The sequence below is a fragment of the Arvicanthis niloticus genome, chromosome 3, assembly GCF_011762505.2.
Source record: "Arvicanthis niloticus isolate mArvNil1 chromosome 3, mArvNil1.pat.X, whole genome shotgun sequence".
Lineage (NCBI taxonomy): Eukaryota > Metazoa > Chordata > Mammalia > Rodentia > Muridae > Arvicanthis > Arvicanthis niloticus.
In genome coordinates, this window is record NC_047660.1 from 131,467,986 (window position 1) to 131,480,828 (window position 12,843).

Consider the following 12,843-nt stretch of genomic DNA (forward strand, 5'->3'; position numbering starts at 1 on the left):
AAAGAAACCGGGCACTGGTGACTACTGACCAGTTCAGGATCTCCGAGAAGTTAACAAACGGGTACTAGATATTCACCCCACAGTGCCAAACCCCTATAACCTGCTCAGTTCTCTGCCCCCGGATAGGACTTGGTACTCAGTTTTAGACCTCAAAGATGCGTTCTTCTCCCTGAGACTTCATCCCCAGAGTCAGCTTATGTTTGCCTTCGAGTGGAGAGACCCAGAGAATGGCAGAAGAGGACAATTGACCTGGATGAGGCTGCTCCAAGGATTCAAAAACTCCCCCACCCTGTTCGATGAAGCACTCCACCGGGACCTAGCCCCTTTCAGGGATAACAATCCTCAGGTGACTCTTTTAATTTAAGTAGATGACCTTCTGATTGCCGCTGAGAATGCTTGAGACTGTGAGAGAGGTACAGAACACCTCCTGACTGAGTTGGGTAAGTTGGGGTATCGAGCATCTATGAAAAAGGCCCAACTGTGCAGGACTGAGGTGACCTACCTGGGCTACACCTTGAAAGATGGACAGCGCTGGCTGACTGAAGCCAGAAAGCAGACTGTTATGCAGATCCCGACCCCAATCACCCCTTGTCAAGTAAGAGAATTTCTTGGGACAGCTGGGTTCTGCAGACTGTGGATCCCAGGTTTTGTCACCCTGGCAGCACCGTTATACTCCTTTACTAAAGAACAAGGGGAGTTTGTCTGGACAGAGGAACATCAAAAGGCCTTTGGTGCTTTGAAAAAGGCTCTGGTGGAAGCCCCAGCCTTGGCCTTACCAGATTTGACCAAGCCTTTCACCCTCTAGATGAGAGGAAGGGGGTTGCTAGGGGAGTTTTGACTCAGACTCTGGGACCATGGAAGCGCCCAGTGGCGTATCTCTCAAAGAAGCTAGATTCGGTAGCCAGTGGTTGGCCTGCCGGTTTAAGGGCCATAGCAGCTAAGGCTCTACTATCGAGAGATGCTGATAAACTAACCTTGGGCCAAAAACTGTCAATACTGCCCCCCCCCACGCTTTGGAGAGCATAGTCAGACAACCTCCCAATCGCTGGATGACCAATGCCCGAATGGCACATTACCAGAGTCTCCTCTTGACTGAGTGTATCACCTTCATCCCACCGGCCATCCTAAACCCCGCCACCCTGCTACCCAAGGCTGACTGCTCTGTGATCCACCAGTGTGAAGAAATACTGGCTGAAGAAACATCCAGAAGACTGGACTTGACTGATAAGCCCTGGCCAGGGGTGAAGACCTGGTTCACCGATGGGAGCAGCTTCATGGTTGAGGGTAAGCGAAAGGTGGGGGCAGCAGTGGTAGATGGGAAAAAGACAGTGTGGGCCTCAGCTCTGCCAGAAGGAACCTCAGCGCAGAAAGCAGAACTAGTGGCTCTAACACAAGCCCTAAAACTGGCAGAGGGACAACAAGTAAACATCTATACTGACAGTAGATATGCATTTGCTACTGCTCATGTACACGGTGCCATCTACAGACAGAGAGGGTTATTAACCTCAGCGGGTAAAGACATTAAGAACAAGAAGAGATTTTAAACCTTTTAGAGGCAATCCACCTTCCTAAAAAGGTGGCTATAATCCATTGTCCTGGCCATCAGAAAGGAACTGACTTTGTTGCTAAAGGAAATCAGATGGCTGACATTGAAGCAAAGAAGGCTGCTCAGGGACCCATGATTTTAGCTATCAAACTCAGGCTCAAGGTCCCTGACCCTATTAAGCTGCCATGGGCTGAGCCAGTGCCCGTATCAGAGGAAGAAAGCCTATATTATCTATCTGGGCTTCATCAGTGGACCCACCTGGGACCCAAAAAGATGATGGAGATAGTGGCCCGGTCTCGGTATAAGATTCCAAGGCTGAAGAAACTAGCTCACAAGCTAGTACGACAGTTTAAACATGTGCTTTCACAAACGCCGGTCACCATCAAGAGGTAAAAGGAACCAGGCTGTGGGGAGACCGACCTGGTTCATATTGGGAGGTTGATTTCACTGAAGTAAGACCAGCCAGATATGGTAACAAATATCTCCTAGTGCTTATAGACACTTTCTCAGGATGGGTTGAGGCATTTCCCACCAAAAAGGAAACTGCTACTGTGGTGGCCAAGAAGATACTGGAAAAGATTCTACCCAGATTTGGAGTACCAAAGGTAATTGGGTCAGACAATGGGCCTGCCTTCGTCGCCCAGGTAAGTCAGAGATTGGCCAGACAATTGGGGTTTGATTAGAAATTACATTGTTCTTACTGACCCCAGAGTTCAGGACAGGTAGAGAGGATGAATAGAACCATTAAGGAGGCCCTGACTAAATTGTCCATTGAGACCGATGGAAGTGATTGGACAGCCTTGCTCCCTCTTGCCGTATTCCGGGTTCGAAATACGCCCAGATTCCTGGGACTTACTCCTTTTGAGACTCTTTATGGATCCCCATCTCCCATCTAAGAGACCCTTGAGAGTGTATCACGCTCTGATGATGGCTATATTCCCCCTCTGCCTGTTCTAGCCCGACTAAAGGCCTTAGAAACTGTAAAGAAGGAGATCTGAGGAGCTTTGAAGAACTCTTATGCTCCAAAAGAAGACCCAGTGCCGCACCAGTTCGAGGTTGGAGACATCGGACGGGCAACCTTGAGCCACAGTGGAAATGCCCATACCTGGTCCTGTTGACCACCCCTACAGCAGTGAAAGTGGATGGCATAGCCTCATGGACCCACGCTTCCCACGTGAAAAGAGCACCTCCAGACTCTCAGCAAGATGAATGGGCCTTGGAAAAGACTGATAACCCTCTTAAGCTGCGCCTGTGTCATAAATGCTGCTCGGAGTAAGAATCCCAATCCCCATTCCCCTCAACAACTCATCTGGCAAATTGTGGACCCAATTACTGGCACCATTATAAACAGTACCCAACAGGTTGCCCCCCTGGGAACATGGTGGCCTGCCTTATACTTCTGTCTCCGTAAGATCAACCCTGCGGCTAGGAGTTCCCCCACCCCCAACTTAGTGTGCAGCTATGGGATTTACAGTTGTCCTGAGTCTGATAAAGATACATATTGTGGGGGACCCCAAGTCTTCTTTTGTGGGAAATGGAGCTGTGTCACCTCAAATGATGGAGATTGGAAGTGGGCTACATCATCCACTGAGGATAGACTGACTTTTTCTTTTGCTAACTCAGGACCAGGCCCACATGTGATAATGGGACTGTATAAAGACAAGCCATGCTCCCCAACCAATTTAGACTACATAAAGATGCAATTCACTGAGAAGGGAAAAGCAACAGACTTTTCTAGATGGTACAATGGTGTGACCTGGGGCATAGTCTTTTATAAATCTGGAGGTGGGGTGGGATCTTGCCTTCTTGTCCACCTGAAAATAGAGAGCCCTCCAGCCCAATCTTTAGGCCCCAATAGTGTGTTATCTGAACAGAAACCACCCCCACCAGCTGCCCCAGTAGCACCTCCTAGGCCCACAGAAGGTAACATCCTCAGTTCCATTCTCACTCCAGCCACATCCATTCCAAGCACTGGACAGAGACAGTTACATTTAATTCAGGGAGCCTTTACTGTATTAAATGGATCTCAACCTAACATGACTAAATCCTGTTGGCTCTGCCTCTCCTCAGGACCCCCTTATTATGAAGGTATTGCAATGACAATGACAGGGGCTTTTAACAACACCACCAGCCACAGTGCTTGTATATGGAACAGTAAAAGTAGATTAACCCTTACTGAAGTTTCAGGACAAGGGGTCTGCATAGGAAACCCACCAGAAGCTTATAAACATCTATGCAACCAGACTCTTAGGAGCCTAAAGACCTCTGTTAACAGATTTTTAGTACCTGAAATTGATAAATGGTGGGCTTGCAGCTCTGGGCTAACAGCTCTATGTGTTTCCACTGCTATCTTTGATGAGAACAAATATTATTGTGTACTTGTTCAGTTAATCCCCTGGGTTTACTATCATCCCACAGGTACTCTTGAACGTGGGTTTGAGATACACCCTAGCCGGGTGGTGGTGGCGCATGCCTTTAATCCCAGCACTTGGGAGGCAGAGGCAGGCGGATTTCTGAGTTTGAGGCCAGCCTGGTCTACAGAGTGAGTTCCAGGACAGCCAGGGCTACACAGAGAAACCCTGTCTTGAAAACCAAAAAAAAAAAAGAGAGAGAGAGAGAGAGAGAGAGAGAGAGAGAGAGAGAGAGAGAGAGAGAGAGATACCCTAGACGCTTCAGCAGGGAGCCTGTTTCCTTGACTCTAGCTGTTATATTGGGCCTGGGAGTGGCTATAGGTGTGGGGACAGGTGCTGCTGCATTGATACAGACACCTCATTATTTTCATCAGTTGAGAACTGCCATTGATGTAGATTTGAGAGCCCTGGAACAGTCAGTAGCAAAGTTACAAGAGTCATTGACTTCCCTCTCAGAAGTTGTTCTACAAAATAGAAGAGGACTAGACTTGCTGTTTCTTAAGGAAGGCGGTTTGTGTGCTACTCTAAGGGAAGAATGTTGCTTCTATTTATTCAGGAGTGATAAAAGACTCTATGAGTAAACTCAGAGAAAGGTTAGACCAGAGACAGGAAGATAGAGAGGCACAGCAAAGTTGGTTCGAAAGTTGATTCATTAAGTCCCCTTGGTTGACAACCCTATTATCCTCCCTTGCTGGACCTCTTGTGATTTTACTCTTGCTTTTAACCATAGGGCCCTGAATTTTAAATAGATTAGTAACTTTTGCTAGAGAAAGGATAAGTGCTGTTCAGTTTTTTGTGTTGTGCCACCAATATAGAGCTTTAGGTCAAGAAAATGATAATTATGATAACACTGGAGTTTAAACTTTTCTAAAGATCCAAATCGGAAAAAGTGGGGTAGGAATGGACTTATTAATAATTGAGTTTTTATGATTAAAAACATAACCTAATTGGAAAAAGTGGGGATGGAGAGTGAAAAATTATAAAGGCCATTTTATGAAATATGTGTAGATTTTTTGCCTTAGACCTGAACAGGAAAAGTGCAGATTCCAGAACATGGAACAGAAAATAAGATTTCAGGTCTTCACTACCCCAGGGCACATTCTGGGTGAAGGACATTGCCCCTGAATCAGAGGACACTTGCTGGATTACATTCCTCAAGCCTCAGGCAGTAGACCCACCTGGGGGGGGGCGAAGCAGGGAGACACATTCCTGACCATAAAAAATACAAGCCATTGTATTTTGTAGTCACGGTATAGGGGACAGTGACATGGTAAGACTACATTTTTGAGAAGAATGAGTATGCAGAATGATTTTCACATGACTCTAATCATTTAGGGTGAGTATCTCTGAAATGTACTATTTTTATGTTTTGTATCCTTGACAACCCCTCATCCCCTTCTCATTACCCTGGTTTGTGGTTTTTCCCTTTAAAACCTTCCTCAGACTGGCTGGCAGGGGTCAGACTCTACTCCTGCACAAGTATGTGGTCAGACCGCTGGCTGCCAGCTCTCTTCTCTAATAAACCTCTGCTGATTGCATCTAGGTATGGTTTCTTGTGATTTTTGGGTGGTCGTGATTTCCTAAGACTTGAGGAAGGGTCTCCCGAGTTTGGGGGTCTTCAACCCTTGGTCCTGTGGAGGCTTGATGCCCCAGTGTAGGGGGATTGTAAAGTAGCTATGCTGGTGTGGGTGGGTGGGTGGGTGGAGGAAGACCATTTTAGAGGCTTAGGTGAGAAAGCATAGGATGGAGCTTTGCAAAGAGGAGACAGGGAAGGGTGACAACACTTGAAATGTAAATAAATAAAGTATCACATAAACAATAAATAAAATAAAATTCCTCCCCATTGGAGTAGAAAGCAGTCCTCAAGCTTGTCAACTTCTGGTTGATCTGTAATGCTGCCTTTGTCTTGGGAAAGCCAAACAAAAAAAAGAATTTAGCACACATCCCTTATAAATCATCTAATAACATTACTGCCAAGTTCATTTATCAAGTATTTTCAGCATATAAATTTTCAAAAAAAATTTGTAACATTTTCAAAAAGCTTTGTTTATTTTCAGTGAAATTTTTTTTAAACAATGAATTTACAGGTAATAGCCCACAGATATAGGTCACACCAAGAAGCCTCTCAGAGAAACTCTTTAAGTGTAATGACACAATATTGTACAATATGATGACCCTTGAATTCTTCAAATTATTGAGAAGGCTAAAATTTAGGAAGCACAGTGAAAAAAATTTTGTAGAGTAAATTGGACTAGGAGTAAAAGAATTTAGAGAAACTCTTTAAGTAAATTTAATCAAAGAGAAAATAAACAAAAAAGACTAATCATTCTTAGACTCAAAAGTCTTGTTTTTATTTTTCTGAAATTGCAAATAGGTCATAAATTCCAGAAAAAAAGTGATACATAAAATTTTTTCAAGGTTCTGAAGAGGCAGTGAAATGGCTATTCTAGCAGTTGTTCTATCAACACTTAAAGAACATAGTGTTGTGTTTTGGAAATCAATAGACATTTTGATATGTTTGGGAGAATTTTACTGTGTATTTTTGCACTGATGTTCTTTAGAGAAATTGGTCTGAAGTTCTCTTGTGGTCTGTGAGTTTTATCATGGGTATTCTTAGCTTTGGGGCTAATATTCACTTATAAATGAGTGCATACCATGTGTGTCATTTTGTGTCTGTGTTACCTCACTCAGGATTATATTTTCTCATTCCATCCAATTGCCTGCGAATTCCATGAAGTCATAATTTTTAGTAGCTGAATAGTGTAAACTATTCGGTAATAGTGTAAACCATTGTGTAAACATACCACATTTTCTGTATCCACTCTTCTTTGAGAGACACCTGGATTTTTTCCAGCTTCTGGCTACTATATATAAGTCTGCTATAAACATAGTAAAGTGTATGTCCTTGCTATATGTTGGAGCATCTTTTGGGTATATGCCCAAGAGTGGTATAGCTGGGTCTTTAGGTAGAACTATTTGCAGTTTTCTGAAGAACTGCCAGATTGTTTTCCAAAGTGGTTTTATCAGCTGGCCATCCTACCAGCATTGGAGCAGTGGTCCTTTTTCTCCGAATCATAGCCAACATCTACTGACACCTGAGTTTTTGATCTTAGCCATTCTGATTGGTATGAGATGGAATCTCAGGGTCACTTTGATTTTCATTTCCCTGATGACTATGTAAGGCCCCATGAAGGGAGGACCTCACCCAAGCCTCAGGAATTCATAGCCACCCAATAACTCACAAGGCACCGAACTTGATGTAATCAGTAAGAGGTATATTTTTATCAACATGTTGAGGTCAAGACCCTTATCCCACACAGGGGCAATGGGGTCTGACCCCCTGGCTTTGGAGACAGAGAGAATTTAAAGCCAAAAAACAGAACTCATGGGGGGAAACCACAACCCTGGGGAGTGAAGGAGTGTGGAAAGTCTCAGCCCATTATTCAGTTTGTGACAGGGTCCAAGGAACAGTCATGGGGAACATTTTATATAGGCTATTCTCAAAGAGCCTATTTGTAATCAACCATCTATCTTGTGGTCAGCCAAGTTCCTGAAACACAGAGCTCACGACCAAGCTGACCTGCACTCTTGGTTCTGCTCAGCCTGCTAGGAGTTTCTGAAAAATTTTAACTCTTTCAACTAAGCATGTTGAGTATTTCTTTAGGTGCTCCTCAGCCATTCAGTATTAGTAAGTTGAGAATTCTTTATTTAGCTCTGTGCCTCATTTTTAATAGGGTTATTTTTTCTCTGGAATCTAACTCTGAATTTTTGTGTATCTTGAATATTAGCCCTCTATCAGATGTGGGATTGGGAAAGATCTTTTTCTAATCTGTAGGTTGCTGTTTTGTCCTATTTACAATGTTCTGTGTCTTACGGGAGAGTTTCAATTTTATGAGGGCTCATTTATCAGTGCCTGAGTCATTGGTGTTGTGTTCAGGAAATTTTCCTCTGTGCTGATGTGTTTGAGGCTCTTTCACACACTCTTTTCTATTAGCTTAAGAGTATATGGTTTAATTTAGATGCCCTCGATCCACATGGAATTAAGCTATATACAAGGAGAAAAAAATGTATCAATTTGCATTCTTCTATATTTCAACTGCCAATGAAACCAGCACCATTTGTTAAAAACACTCTTTTTTTCCACTGGATGGTTTTGGCTTCTTTGTCAAAGACCAGGTGCATTGATTTATTTCTGGGTATTCAATTCTCTTCCATTGATCTATCTGTCTCTGTACCAATACCATTTTTGTTGTTGTTGTTGTTTGTTTGTTTGTTTGTTTGTTTTCGCCATTGCTCTGTAGTACAGCTTGATGTTAGGCATGGTGATTCCCCAGCACTTCTTTTATTGATGAGAATAGATTTTACTTTCCTGTTTTTTTTTTTTCATTGCAGATGAATTTGAGAATAACTCTTTCAATCTCTGTGAAGAATTGAGTTGAGATTTAGATGGGGATTTCATTAAATATGTAGATTGCTTTTGGTAAGATGGCCATTTTTAGTATATTAATTTTGCTGATCCATGAACATGGGAGCTCTTTCTATTTTCTGAGGTCTTCTTTGTTTTCCCTTTTCAAAGACTTGATGTTCCTGTCATACAAAACATCTTGTCTTGCTATATATTGCTTTAATTATGTATAAGTATGGGCCTTGAATTTTTGATCTTTCTAAGACTTTTCACATGAAATGGTGTTGTATTTTCTCAAAGGTTGTTTCAGCATCTAATGAGATGATGATGTGCTTTTTCTCTTTGATTTGTTTATATAGTGGATTATGTTGATGGATTTTCATATATTGAATAATCCATTCATTCCTGGGATGATGCCTACTTGATCATAGTGAATGATAATCTTAATGTGTTCTTGAATTACGTTTGAGAGAATTTTATTTAGTACTTTTGCATTGGTGTTTGTAAGGCAAATTTTCTTTCTTTGTTGAGTCTTTGTGTGGTTTAGGTATCAGCATAACTGTGGATTCACAGAATGAATTAGATAGTTTTCCTTCTGTTTCTATTATGTGGACTAGTTTGAGAAGTATTGGTATTAGGTCTTTTTGGAGAATCTGACAGAATTCTGCAGTAACACCTTCTGGTCCTGGGTCTTTTTTGGTTGGGAGACATTTAATGACTGCATCTATTTCCTTAGGGGTTGTTGGACTGTTTAGATGGTTTATTTGATCCTGACTTAATATTGCTACCTGATATCTATCTAGAAAATCAATCATTTCATCTAGATTTTCCACTTTGTTGAGAGCAGGGTTTTGTAGTATTGAATGATTTCTTGAATTTCCTCAGTTTCTGTTGTTATTTCCCCCTTTTCAGTTCTGATTTTATTAATTTGGATACTGTGTTTGTGCCCTTTGGTTAGTCTGGCTAAGGGTTTATCTACCTTGTTGATTTTCTCAAAGAATCAGTTCTTCATTACCTTATATGTATAGTTCTTTTTGCCTCTACTTGGTTGATTTCAGCCCTGATTTTGTTTATTTTCTGCTATCTCCTTTTCTTGGGTGTTCTTCTTTTTGTTCTGTGGCTTTCAGATATGCTGTTAAGCTACTAGTGTATCATTTTATAAAGAAAAATATTTAATTGAGGTTGGCTTATAGTTTCAGAGGTTTAACCCATCATTGTCATGTTGGGAAAGATGGCAGCAAGCTTGCAGACATGGTCTTGCAGAAGAAGCTGAGACTTCTACATCTTGATCCACAGGCAGCAAAGGGAGATCACACAGGGCAGAGCCTGAACATAGGAGACCTTAAAGCTCTCCCCATCCCACAGTGACACACTTCCTCCAAGGAGACCATACCTCCTGATAGTGCAACTCCTTATGAGCTAAGCATTCAAACAATTGAGTCTATGGGGGCCATAGTTATTTAAACTAGCAATTTCTTTATGAAGGCACTCAGAGCTGACTTTTCCTCTTTGCACTGCTTCCATTGTGTCCCATAAGTTTGGATATGCTGTGCCTTTATTTTCATTAAGTTCTAAAAAGTCTTTAATTTCTTTCTTTATTTCTTCCCTGACCAACTTATCATTGAGTAGAAAGTTGTTCAGCTTCCATGAGTATGTGGGCTTTCTGTTATTTTTGTTTTTATTAAGACCAGCCTTAGTCTTAGGTTTAGTTTTTTTATTGTGTCCTGAATTTCTTGCATTTTTGAGGGGTTAGGAGCTTTTTGAAGTTTGTGTTTTCTTTTACTATTAGGTCAATGTCTTCTATGGCATCTTCTAAGCCTGAGATTCTTTCTTCTACCTCTTGTATTCTGTTGGTGAGGCTTGTATCTGTGACTCCTGATCTCTTTTGTAGGTTTTTCATCTTCAATGTTTTTTCCCTTTGTGATTTTCTTATTGTTTCTATTTCCATTTTTAGATTTTGGCTGGTTTTGTTCAATTCCTTCACCTATTTGCTTGTGTTTTCCTTTATTTCTTTAAGGGATTTATGTGTTTCCTCTTTAAGTGCTTCTATCTGTTTACCTGTGTTCTCCAGTATTTTTTAAGAGTACTATTTATGTCCTTTTTAAAGTACTCTATGATTTTCATGATATGAGATTCTAGACCAGAATCTTGCTTTTCAGGTGTGTTAGGATATTTAGAGTTTTCTGTATTGGAAGAAGTAGTTCTGATGTTGTCAAATAGAATTATGTTCTTGTTGATTATGTTCTTGTCCTTGCCTCTCATCATCTGATTATGTCTGGTGCTAACTGGCCTGCTGTATCTAACAGGAGCCTTTTCCTCCTGTGAGTCTGGTAATGTTGAGCTTCCCTGTGTCAGGCTCACTCTGAGTATGGGAGAGGGTAGTGCCTGATTTGTGAGATTGGCTGTGTAAGAACTCCTGGGGTTCAAGATGTCTCTGGGTCTGGGCAGTGTGGTGGGGGTCTGGAGCACAGAATCTGCTCCTGTGTTCAGATGTGAATTAGAAGGAAGGTGTGTCTCTGGCAGGGTAGGAGGAACTGTGTCCTCTGTGCTAGGGGTCCTAGTAAGGCCAGATATTGGGGCAGTATGAGTGAATCACCTGTCAGCCTGGGGGTGTCAGAACTCCTGGGTCTTAAGCTATCTGTGTAGGGGTGGAATAGAGAGGCTGGTATATAGGATCTGCTCCAGGGTGCAGATGCAAACTGGAAGTGGAAAGAAATTTTAATCCAACAACATGGCTAATCTGACAAGAGATTGCATGCAAACACCTAGGCCTGAGTGATCCACCTGGAATACAGATATTCCACATACCTTTAATCTTTCTGGCTGGAATAGAGTCATAACCTTAATACATATCTTTATGGTAAAATTACTTTGGAGAATGAGGTATCCATGTTTGAAAATGAGGTGTAATTGAAGGACAGACAAAGTGATGAATCAGAGAAAAATTTGAAAGACCAAGTTACAGATAGAATATACCCAGCCCAACTTTCATGAAAACAGCATGGGAAAGAACAGGTATTTAAGAGTAGCGTAGAAAGAGAGAGTGAGTTGAGAGTCAGAGCAATGAGTGGAAAGCAGTGGAGTTGGGTTTGTAAGTTCAAGCAGTTAAGTGCAGGTCAGCAGAGAGAGTTGAAGCCAGAGAATAATAAGGTTCCAAGAAGATTAGAACAAATTACCAGAGTAGTTTGAGGCCAGCAAAACAATTCATTGAAAAGCTGAGAGAAGCCAGATTTAATGAATCAGCTTAGAAAGACATTTGAGCCAAAAGAGTTGAGTTGAACCAGCCAGCCAAAGTTCAGGATGAGTAAGAAATTGTGAGCTCATTCAGCAATAAACCTCCATGGTGACAATTACATCTGCTGAATGAAAGAGACATTTTCACTCCAGGAACAGAAATAATATAAAGGTCCATAGACTCCATGATTTATTTTGTTCTGTCATTAAAAGCCAGTCTTATATCATCATTGTTCTTATAGCAGAGTCCCAATGGAGGGTAATTAGAGCAAAGATTAGTGTTTCTGCTCCATAAAGTGAATAATGCATAACAAAGGTAGAACTTTAGCAGAATCAAAGGTAAAATAGTGAAACACTTTTATAAGTGAAAGTTAAAATAAATTGAATAAAATTATTTATTTTATTTAGCTATTTAACTATTTCAGCAGCAGGTTATTACTATATAAATCAACTTGTGATCCTTATGCTTTGCTCTATGCTAGAATTAAAAATGAACTACAACATGAGAAATTAATAGAACTATTAGTTGTCTCTCTGGATATCTAAACATTTTAATAGCTCAAATATGGTATTAATGTTAACACCAGCTTCAGGGAAATAATAGTTGTCGCGGCCCGTACTGCCCGGCTTTGTGGGCCAAAATGTTGCAGCCTGCTCCACTCCACACTTGGTGGCCACTGTGTCTTGGCCCAACCTGCTGCTCCGGTCTGAGGGTCAGGGTCTAGCGAGAGAGAGAATGGGGATAAAGGGGAAGAGACATGAAGAATGGAGACAAGACAGAAAGTCTGATCAAGTCTCAAGTCTCATACCAAGTCTCTCTTATTGAAGGGAATTCTGAGGTATTTATACGCTTTTGCCACATGCCTTGTAGGTCCATGGATACCACGTGCCTTGCAGGTGTTGATATGACGTAAGCCTTACAGGCGTCTATAGCATGGATAGCACATCCACCGTGCGCCTTGCAGGCTTGGATACCACGTGTGCCTTATAAGCATGTATGGCATGGATAGCACGTGGACAGCACGTGAACTGCATGCCTTGCAGGCGTGGCTACCACGTGTGCCTTGCAGCTGGGGGCAGTAAACAGCAACACAAAATATGTGGGATATCAGAGTGTGCTTCAGCTGTTGTAGGCTATTGAAAACCAAATCTCTTATCAGGGTATATGGTTCCAGATGGCTGCAAAGATAATCTAGCTGCTTTCTGCTAAATGTCGGCTCCCAACAAATAGTTATCCAGATAACTGG

General features: G+C 41.8%; 1 protein-coding gene across 1 annotated transcript; it reads left to right on the forward strand.

Annotated features, from left to right (window-relative positions):
- Positions 1–463: 463 nt before the first annotated feature.
- LOC143441855 (uncharacterized) lies at positions 464–805 on the forward strand. The gene has a single exon (XM_076932061.1). The coding sequence runs from the start codon at positions 464–466 to the stop codon at positions 803–805; it is 342 nt and encodes a 113-aa protein (XP_076788176.1).
- The last annotated feature ends 12,038 nt before the right edge of the window (positions 806–12,843 follow it).

What these genes read in the sequence shown, in the direction of transcription:
- LOC143441855 (XM_076932061.1), top strand. Translation starts at nt 464, where the DNA reads ATGAAAAAGGCCCAACTGTGCAGGACTGAGGTGACCTACCTGGGCTAC.